Source organism: Stomoxys calcitrans, chromosome 2 (genome assembly GCF_963082655.1).
Source record: "Stomoxys calcitrans chromosome 2, idStoCalc2.1, whole genome shotgun sequence".
NCBI classification, from domain to species: Eukaryota; Metazoa; Arthropoda; class Insecta; order Diptera; family Muscidae; genus Stomoxys; species Stomoxys calcitrans.
Genome location: NC_081553.1, coordinates 81,517,878 through 81,543,606, shown reverse-complemented (window position 1 = coordinate 81,543,606; position 25,729 = coordinate 81,517,878). Strand labels below are relative to the sequence as shown.

Sequence of the window (25,729 nt, the reverse complement as noted above, 5' to 3'; positions counted from 1 at the left end):
TCCGACCCACGTTCTTACTCTATATTCGGTGAAATCATTCCAGCCGTTTCTGAGCCGGTATGAAGAATAGAATAAATAAGTAAGAGCGTGCTAAGTTCGTCCGGGCCAAATTTTATATACCCTCCACCATGGATCGCATTTGTCGAATTCTATGCGCGGTATCTCTTTTTAGGCAAACAAAGAATATTGAATAGGAACTGTTATGCTATTGGAGCTATATCAAGTTATAGTCCGATTCGGACCATAAATAAATGCTGAAGATTGTAGAAGTCATTGTGTAATATTTCAGTTAATTCGGATAAGAATTGCGTCTTGTAGGGGCTCAGGAAGCAAAATCGGGAGATAGGTTTATATGGGAGCTGTATCAAGCTATTGTACGATTCAGACCATATTGGACACGTATGTTGAACGTCATGAGAGAAACCTTTGTACAAAATGTCTGCCAAATAGGATGACAATTACGCCCTCTAAAGGCTCAAGAAGTCAAGATCCCAGATCGGTTAATATGGCAGCTATATCAGGTTAGTTACCGATTTGCGCCATACTTAGCACAGTTATTGGAAGTCATAACAAAACACCTCATGCAATATTTCAGCCAAATCGGATGAGAATTTCGCGCTCTATTGGCTCAAGAAGTCATAATCCAAGATCGGTTTATGTGGCAGCTATATCAGGTTATGAACCGATTTAGACCATGCTTAGCACAGTTATTGGAAGTTATACCAAAACACCGCGTGCATAATTTCAGTCAAATCGGATAAGAATTGCGCCCTCTAAAAGCTGAAGAAGTCAACATCCCAGATCGGTTTATATGGCAGCTATATCAGGTTATGAACCGATTTGAACCATAACCATTACAGTTGTTGGAAGTGATACCAAAACACCGCGTGCAAAATTTGAATCGGATAAGAATTGCGCCCTCTAGAGACTCAAGTAGTCAAGACCCAAGATCGGTTTATATGGTAGCTATATCAAAACATGGACCGATTTTGCTCTTTTACAATCCCAACCGACCTACACTAATAAAAAGTATTTGTGCAAAATTTAAAGCGGCTGGCTTTACTCCTTCGAAAGTTAACGTGCTTTCGACAGACAGACGGACGATAAGACGGACGGACATTGCTAGTTCGACTTAAAATGACATGACGATCAAGAATTTATATACTTTATGGGTTCTCAGACGCATATTTGAAGGTGTTACAAACAAAATGAAGAAATCCTTCGGTGATGAGTAAAGGTCCCTGCTAGGTTAAAATTTTTCTACTTTTAATTATTATACCCACCACATCGAAATATCCATCCCAAAAATTAAGATATTGAGCTAAAATATGGCACATATACATTTTTTTGCTGCACGCAGGTTAAGTTCTAAAGCAGGCCAAATCGGACTATATTTAGGGTCTGAAGCCCATAAAAGCTGAAATTTTAAATAGCTCCCATATAGACCGATCTGCCAATTAAGGGTTTTAAAACCATAAAAGTTGGATTTGTTACACGATTTCGAGGAAATTTAAATCAGTGAATCATATAGACCGATCTGCCGATAAAGGGTCTGAAGCCCATAAAAGCTATATTTATTGCCGAATTCACTGACATTTGAAATATGGACTTATTTCAAGCCTCCCGACATCCGACCCCGATATTTGCTGGAATTTGACACAGTGACATGCATTAAGCCTCCCGGCTTCCAAACAGAATATGATCCCGATCAGACTATATTTAGATATAGCTGCCATATAGACCGATCTTCCAATTTAAGGTTTTACTCCCAGAAAAAGCAGATTTATAGCCTGATTTCGCTGAAACTGTGACTTGTATAAACGTTCTCGTTAGATGAATCAAATATAATCTAGACTAGCCCCAATCTAATATACAAACATCAATTTGTGTTTGTTTGTTTGTCGATTTGTTCCGTATAGACTCAAAAACGGCTGAACCGATTACCTTGATATTTTCACAGATTTTAAAGGTACCGGAAGGGAGGCGGACCCTCCCATTTAACCTCAAAACACCAACCAAAATCGAATGTGGACCGATGGGGACAATAAGTGTATCAAATGAAAGGTATTGATGAGTAGAATTAGAATATGGTTTTTAAAAATTGGGTACAGGTACCCAAGAAGTCGCCCTAACCACAAAACTCCTCCAAGCAGACAAATTGGACGTTCATATATTGATATCGATGTTGATATTGGCTCAAATGAATGGTATTCGGGAGTAGATTATGAATCTGACATTAAAATCAGGTCGAAGTATAGGGTGTCACCCCACACCCTCAAAAACGCCCAAATGGGCATATTAGCATTCATGACTATATGGGACTCAGTTTATTCGTGCGTTCCTTCTAGACTCAAAAACCGAAAACCCGATTTTCTCCAAATTTTCACAGATTGTGCAGGTTAGTCTGCACGGAAACATAGGCTATATAAATTTTCAATATCGGATGGGGGGCGCACCTCCCCCTAACTCCAAAAACACCACCCGAAATCAAAAGTGGACCGATCGAAACAATATGGGTATCCAATGAAAGGTATTAGAAAGTAGAATACAAATATTGTATTTAAATTTGAGTCTAAGTACCCTGCAGACCGCCCCAAACGCAAAACTACCCCAAACAGTCATATTGGACGTTCATGTCAATATTCTCAATGACTCAATTGAAAGGCATTCGGGAGTAAATTACGAAAATAGCAAAAAGAAATGAGTTCCATGCAATGGGAGGCTAATATGCCACTAAATGGGGATATTAGCCGACCACGGCTATATGGGACACTAATAAAGGCAATTTGGAATTAGATTAGGGAAATTACATTAAAATTTGTGTTAAAGTATCTAGGTGACGCTTAAATAAATTGCAAATTTTGCCCATGAACATTCCACTAATGAACAGGGGCAAACTTCTCACATATCAATGAGTGCAGTCCGATTCAAGTTTAAGCTCAGAGATGAGGGGCCTCATTTTTATAGCCGAGTACGAACGGCGTGCCGCAGTGCGACACCTCTTTGGAGAGAAGTTTTACATGGCATAGTACCTCACAAATGTTGCCAGCATTAAGAGGGGAACCCCCGCTGAAAAATTTTTTTTCCGATGGTCTCGCCAGGATTCGAACACAGGCGTTCAGCGTCATAGGCGGACATGCTAACCTCTGCGCTACGGTGGCCTCCGTGGCCTAGGTGGCGCTTAACCTCCTTAAAACACCCAAATTAGTTATTTCACCCATCACAACAATATGGGACTGAAATGAAAGGTATTTGAGAGTAGAAAAGGAATCCAGTTTTGGGCCAAGTGTTTGTGTGTAAGCCCCAAAACACCCCCTAAACTGAACTTAGTTTCCGAACATATCAATATGGGGCTCAAACGAAGGTCTTTGGGAGTAAAGAACGAATTTGATACCTATTTTTAGGACAAAGCGGCGAAATTCCAATCAAATCCCCAGCACCGAAACCGAACATTTCATTAAAGAACAGGGCCAAACTTCTTACATATTAATGAATGCTGTACAATTTAAGTTTAAGCTCAATGATAAAGGACTTCCTTTAATAGCCGAGTCCCAATGACATCTCGCAATGCGACACCTCTATGAGGAGAAGTTTTTACATGACGTCTATGCATGGCATGGTACCTCACAAAATGTCGTCAACATTAGGAGGGTATAACCACCACTTAAAATTTTTCCAATGTTCTCGACAGGGTTTGAACCCACGCTTTCAGCAGCATTGGCGGACTTGCTTTAAGCTGCGCTTCAATGACACGAATTCGATATCCACATTCGGGGCGAAATGTCTCCATCTTAAAATTCTACCAAAACAGGACGCATATATTGACCATTGCAATATAGGGCTCAAATAAAAGGTATAAGAGCATTAGGGAAGGCACTGCGGAGCGGGACCGGTTCAGTTAATTTAGATATAACTATGGATATGGTAGTGTAGTTATAAAAAATATCATGATTAATATATCCATGGTGGTGGGTATCCAAATTTCGCCGAACTTAAAACCTTTTTACTTGTTTTTCTTGATTTTACAATAAAATTTAAGTAGATTATTTTTCTCTTCAACATGTCTGCTTAGGAATTTTGAGTATAAAACTATTTCTCTAGATCCAAATTGGGAAGGCAGTCTTGCACGCACTTTTAATCCCAATGAATTTACAAATGTTACGCTTTATATTTTTATCGGCTTATAAAATGTTTTGGCGCGGTTTGGGGTTAGGTGATCTTCATATCCTTAGGCGCCAAATTCCGATATCGGATTTATAGCTAGCTCTTAAAAATTCTTCATTTGAGTTCGTAAACTTGATTTATACACTACGCTTACATACCTTGTTTAAGAGTACAATAGTGCGCAATAGCCGCATATGTCCTTTTTGGTTTTGTGGGTGGAATCGTCTCTTAAAATTTTGAATTTCAGATAAGTACTGTATCCCCTAACTGATAGGTCCTCTGTCCGTATGGCCATTTTTTAAAATGGGTTGAATGTGTCAAATCCATGCCTGCAATGTTTTGGGAAAAGATTTGTGTTATTTCGATTAAACGATATGCAGTGTTAAAATTGAAGATAATTTAAAAAAAAATGATTGAGATTTTCCCTTAAATACATTAAAAATGTTCAATCATGCCTCGACCATTTGCAATTAATCTAAAGGGTGATTTTTTTGAGGTTAGGATTTTCATGCATTAGTATTTGACAGATCACGTGGGATTTCAGACATGGTGTCAAAGAGAAAGATGCTCAGTATGCTTTGACATTTCATCATGAATAGACTTACTAACGAGCAACGCTTGCAAATCATTGAATTTTATTACCAAAATCAGTGTTCGGTTCGAAATGTGTTCAAATTTTGACAAATTTTGTTCAGCGATGAGGCTCATTTCTGGTTGAATGGCTACGTAAATAAGCAAAATTGCCGCATTTGGAGTGAAGAGCAACCAGAAGCCGTTCAAGAACTGCCCATGCATCCCGAAAAATGCACTGTTTGGTGTGGTTTGTACGCTGGTGGAATCATTGGACCGTATTTTTTCAAAGATGCTGTTGGACGCAATGTTACGGTGAATGAACACATTTCGAACCGAACACTGATTTTGGTAATAAAATTCAATGATTTGCAAGCGTTGCTCGTTAGTAAGTCTATTCATGATGAAATGTCAAAGCATACTGAGCATCTTTCTCTTTGACACCATGTCTGAAATCCCACGTGATCTGTCAAATACTAATGCATGAAAATCCTAACCTCAAAAAAATCACCCTTTAGTATTTGTCACCAAGTTATCTTCGAGTCATTACAGTTATTTGTTAATGTAACATTAAAGAGTTGAGAGTCTTACTCCAAACTATTCAAAAACGTTCTATGAACTCACTAATTACAGTTTGTGGAAATGTTCTTTGTCTATGTGTTTCTCTTGTTGTCTTAATCGTTGATTGACTTTGACTTTGTTGGCCATAACGAAGAAGACTAACAGTGTTAGACGGCCCAGTCCCTAACAATGGATTTCATTTCATCCATTGCCACCATGTCTTTATTGAATCGTTTATGGATTCCATGTCTGATTTCGGGTTCAATGCATTCAACGCTATTACCCTCCGTTTGATTATCAAATATTTAGTTTAGGCAGAAATTGTTGTTCAATAGCCTACACCAAGCAGTCGATAAATTTCGGAGTCCAAAGGAATTTCAAATTCATTCACTTGTTCACAATTGGTGCTTTAATTTCGCTTTTCCATGTTGCAGGTCTTGCTAAAAGAAACAGGCAATGAGGAATGGGGTGGTGGCCAACATGGAAAATTTCATATAACGTGGCCTGTGTATTTTTATACTGACTACCATTATGAGGTGGAAGTATACTAATTTTGTCCTGTCGTTTGTAACCAACAAATTTTTTTTGGGAATAAAAATTCGATAAAATTTTCCGAGATTCCGAAATTTCTTCAAAATCTTTTATATAAAATTGAAATTGTTGCGCTTTCTTTGTTAGTTTGTTTGTCTGTTCCGCATAGACTCAAAAACGGCTGAACCGATGGTGAGTTTGGGCCCGCCGGTGAAAATATGGTACTAAATTTTTTGATATCCGAAGGGACGGACCCTCCCCCATAGCCCAATTTTCAAAAACGCCAGATCTCGGAGATATGTTCACTGATTTAAGCGAAATTTTGCATGCCACCTTATGGTAACCCAAAAACACGAAATTTGAATAAAATTTTTGGGTTCAATACTCCGGGGGGGACGCCCTATCCAAAAATCCACCGGGGCTGACATGTTTAAAGCTTGAGACAAAATGGGTATCAAATGAAAGGTATTAAAAAGTAGAGTACGAATTTGATATACAAATTTCGCCCAAGGTGTTTGAGGGGTCCCCCACCCCAAAAAACTTTTTTCATCGCTTTGGGCAATATGGGTATCAAATGAATGGTATATAAAAGTAGAGTACAAATCTGACACACAAATTTATTCCTTGATGTCTGAGGGGCCTCTTCACCCGCCAAATCAAAAGGAAGGTATTTAAAAGTAGATTACGAACTTAATATTCAAATTTCGCCCAAGGTGTTGGGGGGGGGGGGGGGGGGACCCCAACCCAAAAAATCCGCCAACAGGACTCTTTCATCGCTTTGGGCAATATGAGTAACAAATGAAAGGCATTTAAAAGTAGGGTACAAATCTGACATACAAATTTATTCCTTGTTGTTTGAGAGGCAAATTGGGATAGACACAGGAAGATCTACGGATCTTTAAAAATTGGGTATCCCAAGTGGTAGCTTAGAAATATGATTTTGAATGTAGATAACCAAAACTACAACAACAAAAATAATTAGTGTGGATCTGTACGAAACCCTTCAAAATGCTTGTCATTATGGGGCCAAACAAAATCGTGCTCTAGCGCGATGCTGATATTATTTCAGTTTTCGCCCCCTAAACTCTCTCTTCATATCGGCCATGTTTGCCTACTATAGCTATAAGGGGAACAAATAATAGATATTTGATAGTAGAAAACGAATTTGATATCCAATTTTGAGGCCAAGTGTTTGGGGGTCGTCTTATCCCATAATCTTCCCCTAAACCAATGGCAATTTGGGCTAGAAAAAAAAGACATTTGAGAGTAGATCACAATGCTGATATTTTTTAGGGCTATATCAGCATCGTGACGGCCGCCCCACCCTGCATACTCCTCAAACTGAACATATTTGTCGATTATGGCAAAAAGAGGCTCAAATGTGGTATCTGTTTTATGGCCAAGTGTTTCAGGGACGTCTCACCTCATAAACTTCCCCTAAACCATACATATATATCGACTACAACAATATGAAGCTTAAATGTGGTGTTTGAATCTAATATCCACTTTCGGGGCAAAGGGTTTCAACTCTAATCCACCAGCACCCCAAAACAGGAGTTATATCCTGTCAGTGTTAGTATAGGGCTCAGATAAAATAAGAGAGTGAAGGAAGGCGCAGCGGAGCGGGCCCTGTCCAGCTAGTATTTTTATAAACTGAAGATATTTTCCATAAAAAAACCTGTTATGAAACAAAATTGATAAAAATGAAATTTTTGAAAAAATTTACCAAAAAAAAAAAAAAAAAAAAAAAAAAATATAATATGTTGAACAAAAACTCGACTTTTTTTATTATGTTATTTTATTTTTACCACTTTAGGGTATTAAAATGTCCACATTATTTGCCTTTAGCCTTGTTTTCCCATTTGCTTCCGAATCGTTTTTGTTTTGTTTTTTGTTTTCTTTACATCTCAAGTGTTGCATGTTAAACAAAATTTACTTTACTTTCATTTTCCGCTCGAATTAATTTTGCTACAATTTTAACATATTTGCTTAATGAATTTTTAATGCATCATCTCATAGTTGGCCCTAGCCTGTGTTTATTTCTCCGTTTTTGTTTTTTTTTATCTTTTTTTGAACTGTTTTCCTTTAAAGATGTTTGTTGTTTCATTTTTGGCATTTAAACATGGCTGTTAATAGGCAACTCCTATATGCATTTGATTGTTTTGCTTTTTTTTGGGTAATTTTTGGCATATTTATGACTTTTAGATTTTTACAATTCATGGGTATCGTCATAGAGAAAGTCTTAGAAAAAAGGCCAAAATTAAATCACATCCATGAACACTGCATGCAACTTTTAAGAAATAGTCATATATATTGGGTTGCCCAAAAAGTAATTGCGGATTTTTTAAAAGAAAGTAAATGCATTTTTAATAAAACTCAGAATGAACTTTAATCAAATATACTTTTTTACACTTTTTTCTAAAGCAAGCTAATAGTAACAGCTGATAAATGACAGAAGAAAGAATGCAATTACAGAGTCACAAGCTGTGAAAAAATTTGTCAACGCCGACTATATGAAAAATCCGCAATTACTTTTTGGGCAACCCAATAGTTGTGTGATATAAGGAAATTTGAGGTAATTTCATTATAAGCTCAAAAAGAGTGTTAATGGTTATTCAGTCAAATAGAATATTTGACTGAATGGCATAGAATACAGAGTATAGGTTCTTAAAAATAAAAAAAAAGAAATATCCTCACAAAACCTACCAAATAAGTTAATTTGTTATGTCAGATTATGAACCGATTTAGACCACACGTGGCACAGTTGGAAGTCATACGAAAACGATATGTGTAAAATGTCAGCCTAATTGGATAAGAATTGCGACGTCTAGGACTCAATATGTCAAACCAGGTGATCGATTTATATGGCGGCCTTATCAGGTTATAGACTGATTTAGACGATACTTGGCACAAATGTTGGAAGTCCGAACAAAACGGTATGTTCAAAATTTCAACCAAATCGGGTAAGAATTGCACCCTCTAGACTCTAAAGAAAACAAGACCCAAGTAGGTTCATATGGTAGCTATATGAGGTTATGGACTGATTTAGACCATACTTGGCACCGTTGTTGGAAAACGAAAACGATATGTTCAAAACTTCGGCCAAATCGGATAAGAATTGAGCTCTCTAGAAGCTGAAGACCCAAAATTGGTTTATATATCAGCTATATCAGGTTATGGACTGATTAAGACCATACTTAGCACAGTTGTTGGATGTTACACCAAAACAATAAATGCAAAATTTCAGCCAAATCGGGTAAAAATTGGGTCCTGTAGAAGCTCAAGAGGCTCAAGAAGTCAAGACCCAATATCGGTTTATATGGCAGCTATGTCAAAACATGAACCGATTTGGCCAATTTACCATCCCAACCGACCTACACTAATAAGAACTATTTGTGCGAAATTTCAAGCGCCTATCTTTACTCCTTCGAAAGTTAGCGTGCTTTCGACATACGGACGGACGGACAAAGCTAGATCGACTTGAAATGTCATGATGATCAAGAATATTTGTTTTGTATGGGGTCTTAGACGAATGTTTCTAGGCAAATGGAATGGCGAAGTTTGTATACCCCAACTTATGGTAGACGGTAGAGAAATCTACCAAATATGGTAGGAACTTACCAAAAATGGCAACGCTGGTCAGGGTTAGGAGGGGTAAGGAGGGAGTAGTGTTTTTTCACATATGTCTTAATCTTCTGAAGGTCGTTAGTAGTGAGAAAGACATTTGCCCGAATTTGTACTGTTCGGGCGATAAACGATGTTTTTCTGGTAATACAAGGTTCTGTCTAATAACCGCCACAAACTGTTGTGAATTCCTAGAAAATCTTGTGGCGAACTTTCTTAAGACATATCACTGCGGAACAAACATCTTCAAAGTTTCGTTAATACAGCACCACGCTGCCAACATTCCGACAGTGGGCAAGGATCTCTCTCTCTCTGACCACGTTCAAGTAGCTTCAAGGAAGACTTTGGAACATCGCCCTGACATGGAAGTTATATTGCATCTTTGGCCAGATATAGATTTATAAATATTGAGAAGATCATAGGAAGTGAAGACTCTCTTGCACCGCTTAACAAAAACCAAGTACCTGAATGCTTCTTTCTTCTCATTGTATTCTCATTCCAGTAACATCATAAACATATCATTGCTCAAAATCTATAGCGCCGATAGATAATGACGATCGTTAAGAGTGAGTTGTTGTTGTTGTAGATTCTGTAATTGGGAAGATCGGTTTATATGGGAGCTATATGAGGTTATGGACCGATTCGACCCATACTTGGCGCTTCTGTTAAGTGTTATAGAACAAGTTATAGTACAAAATTTCAGCCAAATTCAGGTGGAAGTGGTGATCCTCGTCAATGTCCTGTAGGTGAGCAAGCTTGTTCCAGTCTAAAGAACCGATCGCCGCGGGAACAGGGTGACTTTTGGTTATTTAAAGCCGCCATTAACTCACCTTGTCATATCGAGCATCATAAGCACTCAGTATTTGTGCAAGAGCGCGTGCCGCCCGAACTCTCACATAGATTCTCCGCTGGATACCGCTGATTGTCCGCTTCTGCAGTTGCAGCTATTCCGTTTTGGTCATTCCACTATCCGCAACCTGTGGACGCCCGGTAGCTCGCAGCTAAGTTTCTCTTGACAGCAATAAACACCATACAGATCGGACACACAATGTTCAGGCCTGTGTGGCGCTCACAGCTATCCCGTGCCGGGGTTAAAAGTCAGTGAATCGTTTGTGTGACAACAAACAGCACTGAATTAAATCTACTCTGTTTAATCGACCACACTTCGAACTGAAATACACGGCAGCGTGTATCACTCATAACTCGCCTCTTGTCCTAAATTTCTTGAAGACTCGGCCTGTGATCTAAACCAGCTGAATGCAGAGGTGGCTGCCATCCGCTTACGAGTGTGACTCAAAAGATTGTAAATGAAAATAAGAAAAAAGGATGGAGAAAGAACAGAGTTTTGTGTCACACCTGCGGTCACTTTGAATTCCATGGATGAGAACACATCTATAGCAACTCGTATAGTGCGATCTCGAAGAAAGCTCGACATAAGTTGAACTATGTCATTACCCATATCAAAAGCGACTAGCTTCGAAAAAAGTGTACCATGCCAAACCATGCCAGATATCTAGATACACGAAGTTACTCTCACCAAACTTGTTGATGGAGCAACGTTCCGACAGAAATGCTATCAGGTCGCCCGTGGAGCGATTTCTGCTGAAACCAATCTGTTGATCACCAAGATGGTCATTGGAATCTAAATCTGTCACAAGATGTTGGTTAACCATGAAATCCATCACCTTGGAAAGCTGGTCGGTAATTCGCAGAATTGTTCGCCTCGACCTTCTTGGGGGTCGGCTGAACTTTCGCAATCTTCCAACATGCTGGGAAAACTTTCGCACGGCAAGTAAGATTGAAGAGGTTTCGGAATGGACGAGAATGCATCGAAGAACTCTTAAAAAGGACTGTTGATATACAACACTGGCCCGGGGTTTTATTTATCTTCGGCGAGATCAGCGAAATCGAAAGAATATCTGGGGCATCGAACTAAATATGCTTTCAATCACAGTGGGTGGTTGATAGCTTTCCCGGAAGATTTCCTGCAAACATTTCGGCCAGTAGGTTAGCGTTATCAACCGAGTCAGTGAAAATCTGGTTATCTTTAACAAGAGTAGGAATAGACCACAAGTTGTCTTTAACTTATTTTTCAAATGACCTAAAGCTCTTCTTCCCTTTGGAGGAGCTTTAAAAGGTGTGACACGTAGACCTTATTCGCAAAGAAACTTTTCGTGTCCAAGTACCTTGGTACATTAAGTTCTTACCAGTTTGAGCAGCAATTCAGTATTGGCGTTTTTGTTCAGACGCCATTGCCTTTGATGGACCTTTTATGACTTTATTCCAATTGGGATTATTCTGTCAATAATTTCAGATTAAGTATTAATGGCGTCGTCCCAGAAACGAAGTTTCTAATTGAAATGCCGGGAAATATTATTAGGCTTCGCCAACTTGCTTTTTCCTATGAAGCGGGACGAAGTGCAGAATACAAAAAAGGTGCTGAAGTAATGCAGTGATCGGAGATACATAAAGGTGCAAGAATATTACCTTCACATTTTTCAGGTTGCGAAGTTAGGAAGGAGTCAAGAATGTTGTTTTGGTGCTCTTAGGCACACGAAATATGTGTCGCTTCCTTCACTATCAATCAATGCGTCAATTGATTTTGCGTAGCGAAAAGCTCGCCGTATTGGCCCTCCGGGGTCATAGGGCTTGAATGGGAAAGCCAGGACAAAATGTGCACAATGAAACATTGGTGGTCCTTTAGAAATTTGACTTCCAAATTTTGGGATTAAACGTTACCATTTTCATTCATTTTCGTTTCGGGGATACTATGAAATCAAGATTTTAGGAGTTTTTATGTGAACATCACATTTCAAAATATAAAAGATTTTTTATGAAAATCCAAAAAACCCACTGTTGATTCAATTTCATATTTTTTCTTAAGTTTTTGCAATTAGTTAAGCTTTTGTTGTTGGCCACATTATACTCGCTCTTGTATATGTGCTATGTTGTTGACATTTGAACGTTAACTAATTAAAATCGATTAAACATCATTTGGGGGTACTTCTCTTCGCCTATGGAGATACTAAATGGCAGTGACGTGCCTGGAGGCTGCGGCGTTTTATTGGTGATAGACACCTTGAAGAGAGGCAGCGGCACAGGTTAACACATTACCGCGTCCCCACAAGCAAAAATTGTATGGCAGTCAACAAATATTTGTTTTATTTGCTTTAAGATTATGCAAGTTTATAACCAGTCTTGGAATCACAATACTGAATATTGGCTATTCGCGGTTGAATTTGCATGCAGATCAAAGAAACCAGTTGGCGGGGTAGTGGCAATCAAGCGACCCCACACCCCACCAGCTCAAATGAAAAACCAGAAATAGTTTGATATCAAAAAATATTCCAGCATCTTGGATTGCACACCAACAGTCTGCCACTAAACGTCGAGTTATCAACACCATAGCTTGAAAGACTGCTGATTGAAGTGAAAAATCCCAAGAAATAAAATGAAACTGCAAGTGTTTTGTGTGCTAGTCTTTGTGGCTGTGGTAAGTTTCCACAACTCAAAATCAAACTTTTTTGGAACAAATTTTTTTTTCTTATTTGGTTTACAGGCTGCTGCTAAATTCGAAGTTCGTGGTCCTGCGGATGCCCTTAAAGCCCATGAGGAATGTCGCGAAGAATTTAATATTCCCGATGAAATTTATGAACAATATCTAGACTATACCTTCCCCGAGCACAAGCGCACCAAATGCTATGTCAAATGTTGGGTAGAGAAAATGGGTATCTTTACCGAAAAGAAGGGTTATGACGAATTGGCCATGGTGGCTCAATTTACCCATGAGAATACCGGTTTCTTAGGCTCTGTACGTCATGGCCTTGAAAAATGCATTGATCACAATGAAGCCGAATCGGATGTCTGCACTTTTGCCCATCGCGTTTTCTCTTGCTGGCTGCCCCTCAATCGTCATGCTGTGCGTAAAATCCTTGGTACTTCAAAGGATAATTAATGACGGAAATTTTTGGAAATTTTGTGTTGCTGTGAATTATTTTAAATATCATGTGATGTGTTTAAATTCGTTATTATGATTTTGTTTTAGAAATTTAGAAAATAAAAATTGAAAATAGAAAGTTCAAATTTAAATGTTCTAAAAGTATTTGAAGATCGATGATGGAGACTATTGGAGGTATTTAGTGGACATATGGGAATAATTAAATAAAAAAGATTATAGATTAGGGAGAGTTGATTTGTATGGATGAAAACTAAGTTTAAAATCATATAGCAAAAACGTAATCTACAAGAAATTCTAAGAAACTTCTCCAAAAAAACCATGTATCTAAAACAACATCCTAATCCGCGCCTCTCGACTTGGAAAAATCTATCATTTCTAGCATTCATTTTTTTTTTTTTTGGCAAAGGCGGGCATATACATTTTTGAGAGGCGCGAATTATGATTGTATTTTAGATATATTGTTTCTTCGGAGAAGTTTACGTCTATGCTATACGTATAAAAGGAAAACAAGTAAGAGCGTGCTAAGTTCGGCCGGGGCGAATCTTATATACCCTCCACCATAGATCGCATTTGTCGAGTTCTTTGCGCGGTATCTCTATTTAGGCACACAAAGAATAATTGAAAATTATTGTTATGCTATTGGAGATATATCAAGTTATAGTCCGTTTCGGACCATAAGTAAATTGAATGTTGAAGACCATAGTAGAAGTCATTGGGTAATATTTCAGTTCATTCGGATAAGAATTGTGCCTTGTAGGGGCTCAAGAAGCAAAATCGGAAGATCGGTTTATATGGGAGGTGTATCAGGCTATAGATCGAATCGTACCATATTAGACACGTATTTTAGCCAAATCGGATAAGAATTTCGCCCTCTAGAGGCTTTAGAAGTCAAGATTCCACATCAGTTTATATGACATCTAAATTTGGTTATGTATCGATTTGAACCATATTTATCGCAGTTGTTGGAAGTCATAACAAAATACTTCATGTTAAATTTCAGCCAAATCGGATTATAATTGAGCCCTCTAGTCGTTCAAGAAGTCAAGATCCAAGATCGGTTTATATCGCAGCTATATCAGGTAATAGACTGATTTGATCCATATTTGGCACAGTCGTTGAAAGTCACGACAAAACAACTTCATGCAAAATTTCAGACAAACCGGATGAGAATTGCGCTCTGTATTGGCTCAAGAAGTCAAGTTCCAAGATTGGTATACCTCATATCCTGTCTGATTTACTTTGCTCACCAACCGTTGTAAAGGGTGATTTTTTTGAGGTTAGGATTTTCATGCATTAGTATTTGACAGATCACGTGGGATTTTAGACATGGTGTCAAAGAGAAAGATGCTCAGTATGCTTTGACATTTCATCATGAATAGACTTACTAACGAGCAACGCTTGCAAATCATTGAATTTTATTACCAAAATCAGTGTTCGGTTCGAAATTCTCAACGTATTGGCGCTTCAAAAGACCTTCACAATAGAAGCTGACACGAATTACCAATGTCGGTCGTATTTATTAAAATAATGACATATCAGCAAATACAAATTTGTTTTTGGTACATTTTGAACAATTTTAATTTTAGTACACAGCATCGTCATACCGATTTGTATTTACAAGAGCCTTGGTCTTATCTTTAGAAATAGAAGAGAGCGTTCAGCATGTAAATGAACTTGGCAATAGTCAATGCTACAAATCATTTTGCTCATCATTTCATGCAAGAAGCTGATTCCCCAAGAAGAGCGCAAGAAAAAAAAACCGCCTGAGTTTTGTTATCAGCGCAAATTGTTTTACTCATTTGTATGTGTCGAAGTGTCGAAAAGGGTAATCAAAGCATGGTGATATGTCGCCCATAATCATTTTTGAGATTTGCTAAAAATCCAAAACATCTCCGAAAAAAAAATTTGAAAAAAATACAAACCAAACTGAATGAAAATTCACATTCAGTTGGAGGAAGTATTTCTTAATGACAACATTAATCAAGTGTTGGAGGAGAAGAAGAAACTCACAGCCAGCCGCAATATGAAAACGTGTCACTTAATTTGCATAACATTGGCCATTATTCTGAGCAAGGTTGGCAGGGTGTTGATAAAGACCAATTTTTTTTGTGTACAATAAACATATTTTGCCTGAAATAACCTAAAGTCTCTGTTTTAAAGCATTTTGCACTGGCTGAAATTGATCAGCACGAAGGTTATGTCATTGGTCAGTGTTTGGATCGTTTTGGTGGACCCACTTTGGAAAATGCAGAACGCTTGAAACGCTTTAAGGAATGGTCCATTACCTATGAGGAGATACCCTGCTTCACCAACTGCTATCTCTCGAAGATGTTTGACTTTTACAATGAAACCGAAGGTTTTATTGAGGAGAAAGTGATCAAACAATTTGGTGCTCCCGTCTATGAGGTGTGCAAGCCCAAGTTAACCGAGGGTAGTAATAAATGTGAAATAGCCTACAATGGTTTTCATTGTATGGTTAGCGTGAGTATTTTCCCAAAAAAATATCTGTGTTAATACCCAAATTTATTTAATTATCCCCAAATTTTAGTTGGAAAATGATCCCTTTGTGGTTATAGATGGTATGGAAAATTTAAATATCGATGCTAAGCTGGCCATGAAAGATTGCCTCCACCAATTCGATCGTTTTGAGTGGCAACGTTTTGGCGAATATCCCCGTTTTCCGGTGCGCGAGCCCATTCCCTGTTACACCCGCTGTTTTGTGGAAAAATTGAAGCTCTTCAATCATCGCCTACAGAAATGGGATGTTCATGGTTTAAATACCAAATTGAGTTTGCCCTTGGAGAGTGCCAATTCGGAAGCCTGTGCGGCCATGAGTAAAAGCCGCAACCGCAATCACTGCTCCTGGATGTACAAGGAGTTCACCTGTTTTGTTATGTCTAGTGTCCCCAAAGGATATTAATATAATAGTTGGTCGTAATAATGTAAAATTGTTTTAAATATAATTTGGAAAAAATATTCTTTGAAGAATTTTAATATTCTAAAGGTAAACATTCGAGAAATTACCTTTGGAAATTACCTTAGTAGAATGCGAACCTTATCAAGATTATATACAAACATCGTTATAAATTAACAATGCATAAAATATCTAAACCTTCGCTGGCACTAAATTCATTGTATTTCATCACTCAAGAAAGTTATATTGTAAATCGAATATCTCCACATACATATTTTCTCCCATAAACATTCCATTAAGGAAATGGGGATACTTCTCTCATATCAATGAGTCCAGTCACACCCAAGTTTTAGTCCAATAATATGGGGAACCCCTTTTTTGCCGAGGGCGAAATTAAAAGGATAAACGTCACCAAAAAAAAAACTTTCGCCAAATTTCTTGACGAAAATACCCAAAACCCCATTTCGCCAAATATGGACATTGTTTAGTAAAATGACCGTAGAGACCTTAATCCACGGATGGCGTAAAAAAATTTGCACATATTTAGGGACCGCTTGAAATGAAAATATGTTATCAAATTGGGGGTTTCAGTTTTGTGTTTTGAAAACTCGAAGGATTATCAGACTTTTCAGTAAAAAAAAGTTTAATACTGTATTCCACATATCTATATATCTCTTCATTGTAAAGAGATTTTCTTCGAAAAAAATAAAAATTCCAAAAATTAAATTTTGAAAGTTTTTTAAGAAATATTTCATTGAACCCATATCTACGGTGAACGCCTGTAGAACTAATTAATTTCGACGATAATCAACGCTGCTTGCTATTGACTGATAAATTTCGAACCATAATCACTATGAGCTCCGTATCAATTGCCTTAAATACTGTATTGCGAATTATAGAATTCCAAGAAAAAAATTAAATGGTTTCATTTGAAATAACTATTTTTAAATGTAAACTAATCATTTCTGGGTTTCAAAATTGTTTTTTCTAGTCTTTAAAATTTTCAACTCATTGCTGATATTTTAATAATTAAAGAAATTTTTTCAATGTTTCTTTCGGAACAATTCAATAATTAATTGTGGTAAATTCTTGTTTTTTGTTTTATGTAAAAAAAAGAGCTGATATACTCCCTGAGGAAGAACATCGTTGATGTAGCGAAATATTGGAAAAATCAATAATTAAAACAATTTATAAAAACAAGTCAAAAGGCATTAAGTTAGGCCAGGCCGAACTTTGGATACCCACCACCTCAGGTATATATGTAAATCCCATTTCGTCACAATCCTGTGAAAATTGGATAACTAAAGCACCCAAAGTCGGCACGGACATTGAGTGGTCTAACATATATATGTAACTATTCAATTTTGTAGAACAAAATATTGGTCTTTTTGGCAGATATATCCAATTATAAAGAGATCTGAACCATATTAATGTCGGATATGGTGAGGCTCAGAAAACCTTACTGTTTCAAATTACAGCGAAATCTGGTAATAAATAAAGCTTTTATGGGCTTCAGTCCCCTTATCGGCAGATCGGTCTATTTCGCAGCTTAATCAAAATATAGTCCGACCTTAACCATATTTAGGTCGGATGTTGGGAGGTCTTAACCTACTCACTGTTTCAAATTGGGTAATAAATCGAGATCGAGAGATCGGTCTATATGACAGCTATATCTAAATATAGTCCGATCTGAACCATATTTAGGTCAGGTATCAGTAGTCTAAAAATAACTCACCGTTTCAAATTTTACCAAAATCGGGTAATATTATGGCCTTAAGACCCCTTCTCGAGAGATCGGTCTATATGACAGCTATATCTAAATATAGTCCGATCTGAACCATATTTATGTCAGCAGGCTTAAAAACCCACCGTTTTAAATTTTAGCGAAATCGGGTAATAAATAAAGCTTTTATGGCCTTCAGACCTTTTTTTTTGTAGGCTCTAGAGTGATGGGTCGGCCGTTCAGTGACTTGGACCTGAAAATATATATCAGATTCGTGTTCTACTCTTAAATATCTCTTATTAGAGTCCCATATTGCAATGGTCAGAAAATACGTCATATTTGGGTGGTGTTATGGGGGTGTAGTGACTCCATAGACCCCTTTTCCTGAATATTGATACTGATTCATCCTTTACTCCCAAAGGCCATTCATTTGAGACCCATATTGCTATGGTCGTAAAATTGTGCTCTTTGGGGAAAACCCAGAAACTTGGTCCCACATTTGGATATTAGATTCGTATTCTAATTGCAAATACCTTTAATTTTAGTTCCATATTGTCGCGATTGGTCTTTATATATATATTTGGCAGGTTTTGGGGGTGGGCCGGCCCACCAAGGTCCCCATCCGAAATTTGGATAGCAATTTAATTTTTTAGATTACTATAATAGAGCATAAAAAGTTTCGCTTAAATCGCACCACCCACATCCGAGATCCGAGATATATATATATATATATATATATATATATATATATATATATATATATATGTATATATATATATATATAGTTATTTCATTCAATATGTGCTTTTATAGTTGTGGTAGCCACATTTTTAGTTCTAGCATTACCAAATTTTGTAAAAGGTGTAGTGTTCGATGACTCAATACGTCTGCCAAATTTCAAAAAAATCGGTTCAGATTTAGATATCGCTCCCATATATATCTTTCATCCCATATGCGCTTCTATGGCTGGAGTAGCTACAGTTTTCTGTACAGCTCTATTCTATGTCTCACTATGTCTGCCAAAAAATGGGTTGAGATTTAAATATGCAAATTGCAAATTTTGCCCATGAACATTCCATTAAGGAACAGGGGCAAACTTCTCACATATCAATGAGTGCAGTCCGATTCAAGTTTAAGCTCAATAATAAGGGGCCTCCTTTTTATAGCCGAGTCCGAACGGCGTGCCGCAGTGCGACGCCTCTTTGGAGAGAAGTTTTACATGGCATAGCACCTCACAAATGCTGCCAGCATTAGAAGGGGAAAACCACCGCTGAAAATTTTTTCTGATCGTCTCGTCAAGATTCGAACCCAGGCGTTCAGTGTCATAGGTGGACATGCTAACCTTTGCTAACCTCTGCTACGGTGACCTCCAGATTTAAATATAGCTCCCTTTTATATCTTTCGTCCGATTTGTGCTTTTATAGTTGTGGTATACTAATATTTGGTCCGAGCTTTACCAAATGTGGTAAAAGATTTACTATTTGATATCTCAAAACGTCTGCCTAATTGCATTAAAACCGGTTTAGATATAGCTCCTATATAATCAATCATCTGATATACGCTTCTTTGGCTGCAGTAGCCGCATGGAATTTTGTCGTAAATCAGAAATCGATTATTATATCAATCAAAAAATCAATTAAGCGCCAATTTGAGGGTCAAATATCCCACCTGCACTGTGCACTGTTTCTTTACTTCAACGTCTAGGATTTCACCTTCAAAAGATTCGTTTGACTTTGTCATGATGATATTCCTCACGCATCCAGGCGCCGTTAAGGACGCAATGATACCACTCTTCCTCAGGGCGCTTGACACTTACGGCTTGGCCGACTCCTTATTAGATGCTTCCCCAGCAGATGATGTCAATGTATCCTCTGAGTTATCTTCTGTCCTGCTGGCGCACACCTTGAGCCCAATCCAACCGCTTGACCCACCCACACAGAAAATGTTGTTTTGCGTCTAAAAGTTTTCCTCTTCATATTCGATCGACGCAAGAGAAATTTCGATTTCATGCGATCGACGCAAGAGGAATTTGGATTTAATGCAATCCACCAAACCCCAGCGATGTGGGAGATGGTTTCTTAGACATAACTTCTGATATACTTGCTGTGCCGTTTCCAGAGTTAACAACGCTACTGCCTTACTTTGTTGAAACCATAAGACATAATTACCTTAGACCTCTTGAGGTTTTCGGGTCTGCCGAAGTTTTGTACGAATACCGCATGTTTCCGATTACCATCAGCCTCTTTCAATCTACCAATATTCTAAATCGGTAATTGAACGATTGTGATTATAGTCCTTCAGTTTTACACGTATGAATTCGGAATCAAAAGGATTCTTTGTTATCCATGCGTTTGGCATTGGTCAAGAAAGTATATCCTCCTTCTTGACCAAGCTAAGTATTGATCGGAATTCGGTGTATACCGATGACAGTTTGCCGACTATCTCCCTCCACATGTTTCAGGGTATGTTCCTAGGGACATGTGGAGTGTGAGAGTCGATGGACTGTCATCGGTATACTCCTAATTCAGATCAACACTTAATTTGGTCACGAGGGAAGATATACATTCTCGTTGGATAAAAATCCTAGTATAAAATCCATTCTATTCTTATACTTAAGATTAAGATTGTTCAGAAATACTTTTTATTTTTGTTAAATGTTTTTTCATCTTATATTTAAAATGCATGCTATCAAGTAATTTGTTTATTGTGGCAATACCAATACAAGCACACAATTTCTATATTAGTACAAAGTTCGGTATTTCATTTCTGAATATACCAACAAAATATTGTCCACATTTATATTACATATTGAAATGCCCATCGCAGGGAAGCATTTTCGCCCAATACTGTTGTTTAAAAATCTAAAACGCATTTTCTTGTAGCTCTTCGCCAATTCCAAATTGAATGGGCCGCCATTCAATTATGTCTCTTTGCCTTCATGGGGGTAGTGCGACGCAGTGCTCGACGATAGGCCACCGATCCATTTGTATTGTAATTCAAACGTTCCCAGCAATTATACTCATCATACATCCAGGCACAAGTGTCCATGGTGCTGCGCTTCTCATCACTTATACGACAAATGGAAATATTTGCAGCTTCATCGCGGATGGGTCCAAAAGCTTTTAGCCAATTTTTAACGATCCACTGATAATTGGCATCGTATAATTGAGCCTTATTGGCGAAACAGTTGAAAAGGCATGGAATGCGTTCACCGGCCGGAAAATGATAGTACTCCAGCAATTGTGTCATGCTGGTGGCCTTCTCTTTGACGCAGGCCAGTAGGTGGGAATAGGTAACTAAAACATTTAATTCAGCCTAATGGATGGATGGTTGGGTGAGTTAGAGATAGGGAATAAACGGACTGGTCGCCTGGTAACCATGGCTTACCTGTTTCAAACACTTTAAACCCTTAAAGGCGTATGTGCAAACATTATTAAAGGCTCGATTGAACTCGTAGCGACAGTAATTGTACATATTCGCCCCCAAATCGTCGACAATTTTCTGTTTATTCCAGCGATGGCGTTCAATGTCGAACCAACCCTTTTCGGCAGCCACACACCGGGCAAAGCAGGGTATCTCCTCCACGGTCCAATTGGCATAATTGCTGAACTTCTGTAACAGACTTTGCGCCCCCGTCTCATTATGGTGGCTTATGTCTTGCAAACACTGACGCAAAATATCGCCATTTGTGTCATTCTCTAGGTCACATGATATCTGTGTGGAAAATTGGAAAAATTTTCAATTTAATTTTCCATCAAATGTCAAAAAAAATTTTCATCAGTTAAGTGACGTGTTCGTCCCTTACTTGTTGCACTAAAATTGCGGCAACCACAAGGAATATGGAAATTTTTTTCATTTTGGTTGAATTGTGACGGTTGATTCTTTCCTTGGCAATGGTCCACTGAAACTGTAAGTGGTCGCATTTTTAATTTTCCTCCACAGCCATGGGTTAGACTTGCATGCTGAGATAGGCAGTCTTATCAATTTCAAAACACTCATTCACATTAATTTTTTGCCCAACAACGTAATCGACTAAAAGAAATTAAGAGAAAGAGAGAGTGAGAGAATTCTAAGGGCAAAAGGTTATCATCACTGTCATTGCTTTTGAGCTACTCTCGCTATAGAGTGGTCAGGAATTATGTGGCGAAGAGTCGATGTCTACAAGTCAGTGACTGCATTTATGATGGACTAGGTCAATTATTCTATTTCAAAACAATCACAGATTTTGTTGATGCATTTAATCATCAGCAATTTCATTTCGTTTTATTGATTTTCATCATAGCAATGGATGAGATGAGAGAAGATTAGTTTTGTCTTTCTGTTCATAACTCATCGAAATATTGAACTGAGACATCAAAAATTGAGCGTCGTAAAACATAGTATTAGGAAATGAGGTTAGTATGACAACATGTCGTGGTGCAACTTTTGAAGGTTAATTTCTGGCGAAGGAGGTTAATCTTTGTCTCTCCTCCATCTGAATGGTATCATCTGGGATAGCACAATTTTTCTTATACCCTGAACCACAGCATGGGGGTATACTAATTTAGTCAATCCGTTTGTAACACCCCGAAATATTGATCGGGGACCCAATAAAGTATATATTTTATGGATCGCCTCGACATTCAGGGTCTAATTATGTCCGTCCGTCTGTCGAAATCACGTTAGCGATCGAACGCGTAAATCTAACCACTTGAAATTTTGCACAGATGCTTCTTATTAATACCATGGTTTGACTTCTTGACTCCTAGAAGCCTCAATTTTCACCCGATTTGACTAAATTTTGAAAAAAGACTTGAGTTATAAACCGATCTTATGACTAACAACATCAGTGCCAAGTCTTATCCGAATCGGTTAATATGGTGATATAGGCTCCCTACGAACCGTTATCCCGATATGACTTCTTGAGACCCAATTAAATCAAATACAAATTCAATTAATAAGGGTACATTTTTAGGCCCGGCCGAACTTTCTACTTTACCCGCACTGGTTTCAGGGTTAGAGACAGCCTCCTGACACTAGACTAGACATTTTTTATACTCACCATTATAGGATTGGAGGTATATTCATTTAGTAATTCCTCAATATATGTTCTATGACGATTAAACGATGTCCGTGTGACTGTCCGTCTCTACAAATGAGGCGGGCACATGCACACAAATTATTACATATATATGTGTAAGCGAATAAGAACATAGGGCCATGGGCTTGAAAAAATTTGGCACACTAGCACATGTGCCACTGTGCCAACACTCCTGTACAGTCTTCAAAAATTGGGATATTGAGTTGAAATTTAGCAGATTAAGTTTTTGAACTGCTCTAATGGAACTACATTTGGATATAGCTGCCACATGGACCGATTTGCCTATTTAGAGTCTTAATAGCATTAAAGTCGCATTTGTTATCCGATTTTGCTAAAATTTGGCACTGAAAATTCTACCAAGGCCCCCGATACCCGAGCCTTATATGGTTCTAATATTTGAAACAATGAAACAAACAATGTACAACTGTACTAGTGCCCCCGATATCCGAACTGAATATGGTTTATATCGGACTATATTAACATATAGCTGCCATGTAGTCCGATATGCCGATTTAAGTTTATAAACCTCTAAAAACCGCATTAATTATGAGGTATCCGAACCAAATATAGTACAGATCATACCATAATCGGATATAGTTGCCATGTTAACCGATCTGCCTTTCTAAGGTTTTTAGCCCATAACAGGCGCATTTATTATCCGATTATATAAATAAATAAAAACCACATGTATTACCAGATTTTGTAGAAATTTGGATGAGTGAGTGTTATTTAGTACGTCGGCAACCTAACCGACTATCGTCTAGTTCGAACCATATATCCACCACCTCGGCTATATATACATGTATAGATAATTATATATATAACCACCTTTCGTCAAGTACGGTGAAAAATGCATCATTTATGAACCCATATATCTAAATATAGTTCCGATCTCCACTATATTCCGAAAGGCTATGTAAGGGCCTAAAACCGCTCATCCTAACAAATTCATCGCTAAAAACATTCACCATTTATAGTCCTAAGAACTCAAATCGGGAGATCGGTATATGTATATGACAGCTATATCCAAAAAAAAAAGACCGATCTAAACCATATTGAACACGAATATCGAAAAACCCTACACAGACCATTGTGTTAAATTAATTAACGTGCTTTTATTACCCCTAAAACTTAAATCGGGCAGCTATATCCAAATATAGCCCGACCTTGACCACACTCGGTACGTCCGTCGAAGAGCCTAACAAACAAACAAACTCACTCACTGCGCTAAATTTCAGCAAAATCTGTTAGTAAAATCATATTTTATGGACTTAAAACATTAAATCGGGAGTTCAGTATATTGCAGCTACACCCTAATCTGGACCGATCTATCGAATTTAAGCGAAATCGAAAAAATAATACACCTGTTATGGGCCCTTGACCTTAAATTTTGAGATCGGTCTAAATGACAGCTATATCCAAATCTGGACCGATCTGGCCAAATTAATCAAGGATATCGAGGGCCTAACACAACTCTCTATACTAAATTTCTGCGAAATTGGACAACCAATGCGCCTATTTTAGGCCCAAGACGTTAAATCCAAAGATCGGTCTATATGGCAGCTATACTTTATGTGGAGCGATCTGGGCGAAATTAAACAAGGATATATAGATTTACAACTTGTATACCAAATTTCTTCAAAATCGAACAAAAATACTTCAGCTAAATTGGATAAGAATTGCGTCCTCTAGTGGCTCAAGAAGTCAAGATTCAAGATAGGTTTATATGGCAGCTATATCAGGTTATGGAACGATTTGAACCATACTTAGCACGGCGAAACAATTTCATTGCATAATTTCAGCCTAATCGGATAGGAATTGCGCCCTCTAGAGGGTCAAGAAATCAAGACCACAGATCGGTTTACATGACAGCTATATCAGGTTATGAACCGATTTCAATCATACTTAGCACAATTGTTGGAAGTCATAACAGAACACCTCGTGCAAATTTCAGCCAAATCGAAAAAATTTCTCCCTGTAGTGGCTCAAGAAGTCAAGATCCGAGATCGGTTTATATGGCAGCTATATCAAAACATGGACCGATATGGTCCATTTACAATCCCTACCGACCTACATAAGAAGTATTTGTCCAAAATTTCAAGCGGCTAGCTTTACTCTTTCAAAAGTAAGCGTGCTTTAGATAGATAGACGGACGGACATGGTTAGATTGACATAAAATGTCATGACGACGGTCATGACATCTCAGACGACGTTTTGAGACGAATATTTCGAGGAGTTACAAACAGAATGACGACATCAGTATACCCCCATCCTATGGTGGAGGGTATAAAAATACTTATAATAGCAATCATCAAAAAATTTATTTTTTTTTGATTTGTTAAATGAAGTCAAAGCTAAGGCAACGGGTACCTTGCATCTCCTGCTAATAATGTCAGCGTTCATCGTAGACCACATTTGCCTGCTCACTTCACCGTCGCGCAGTGTTGGCAAATCTAAAAATCTTGGAAATAATTCTGGAAGTTTTGAACGGATAGAGCTTTGTACACGATAAGTGTGCAAAATTTGGGGACCCTAGTGAGTCCAGAGGCTAATCGATGGAACTTGAAAATTGTTCAAATCGAGCAAGTCCAAATTTGAATTGCT

General features: G+C 37.9%; 3 protein-coding genes across 3 annotated transcripts; 2 read left to right on the top strand and 1 right to left on the bottom strand.

Moving 5' to 3' along the window:
* Positions 1–12,799: 12,799 nt before the first annotated feature.
* On the top strand, positions 12,800–13,526 carry LOC106089558 (uncharacterized). The gene is given in 2 exon segments (NM_001311229.1): positions 12,800–12,943; positions 13,010–13,526. Coding segments are annotated over 2 exon segments (438 nt in total). The 5' UTR covers positions 12,800–12,901; the 3' UTR covers positions 13,406–13,526.
* Positions 13,527–15,354: 1,828 nt separating this feature from the next.
* LOC106089555 (uncharacterized) lies at positions 15,355–16,503 on the top strand. The gene is given in 3 exon segments (NM_001311226.1): positions 15,355–15,482; positions 15,569–15,889; positions 15,957–16,503. Coding segments are annotated over 3 exon segments (744 nt in total). The 5' UTR covers positions 15,355–15,431; the 3' UTR covers positions 16,329–16,503.
* A 4,344-nt stretch (positions 16,504–20,847) lies between these two features.
* Positions 20,848–21,956, bottom strand: LOC106089556 (uncharacterized). The gene is given in 3 exon segments (NM_001311227.1): positions 20,848–21,360; positions 21,433–21,759; positions 21,851–21,956. Coding segments are annotated over 3 exon segments (777 nt in total). The 5' UTR covers positions 21,902–21,956; the 3' UTR covers positions 20,848–20,961.
* Between the last annotated feature and the right edge of the window lie 3,773 nt (positions 21,957–25,729).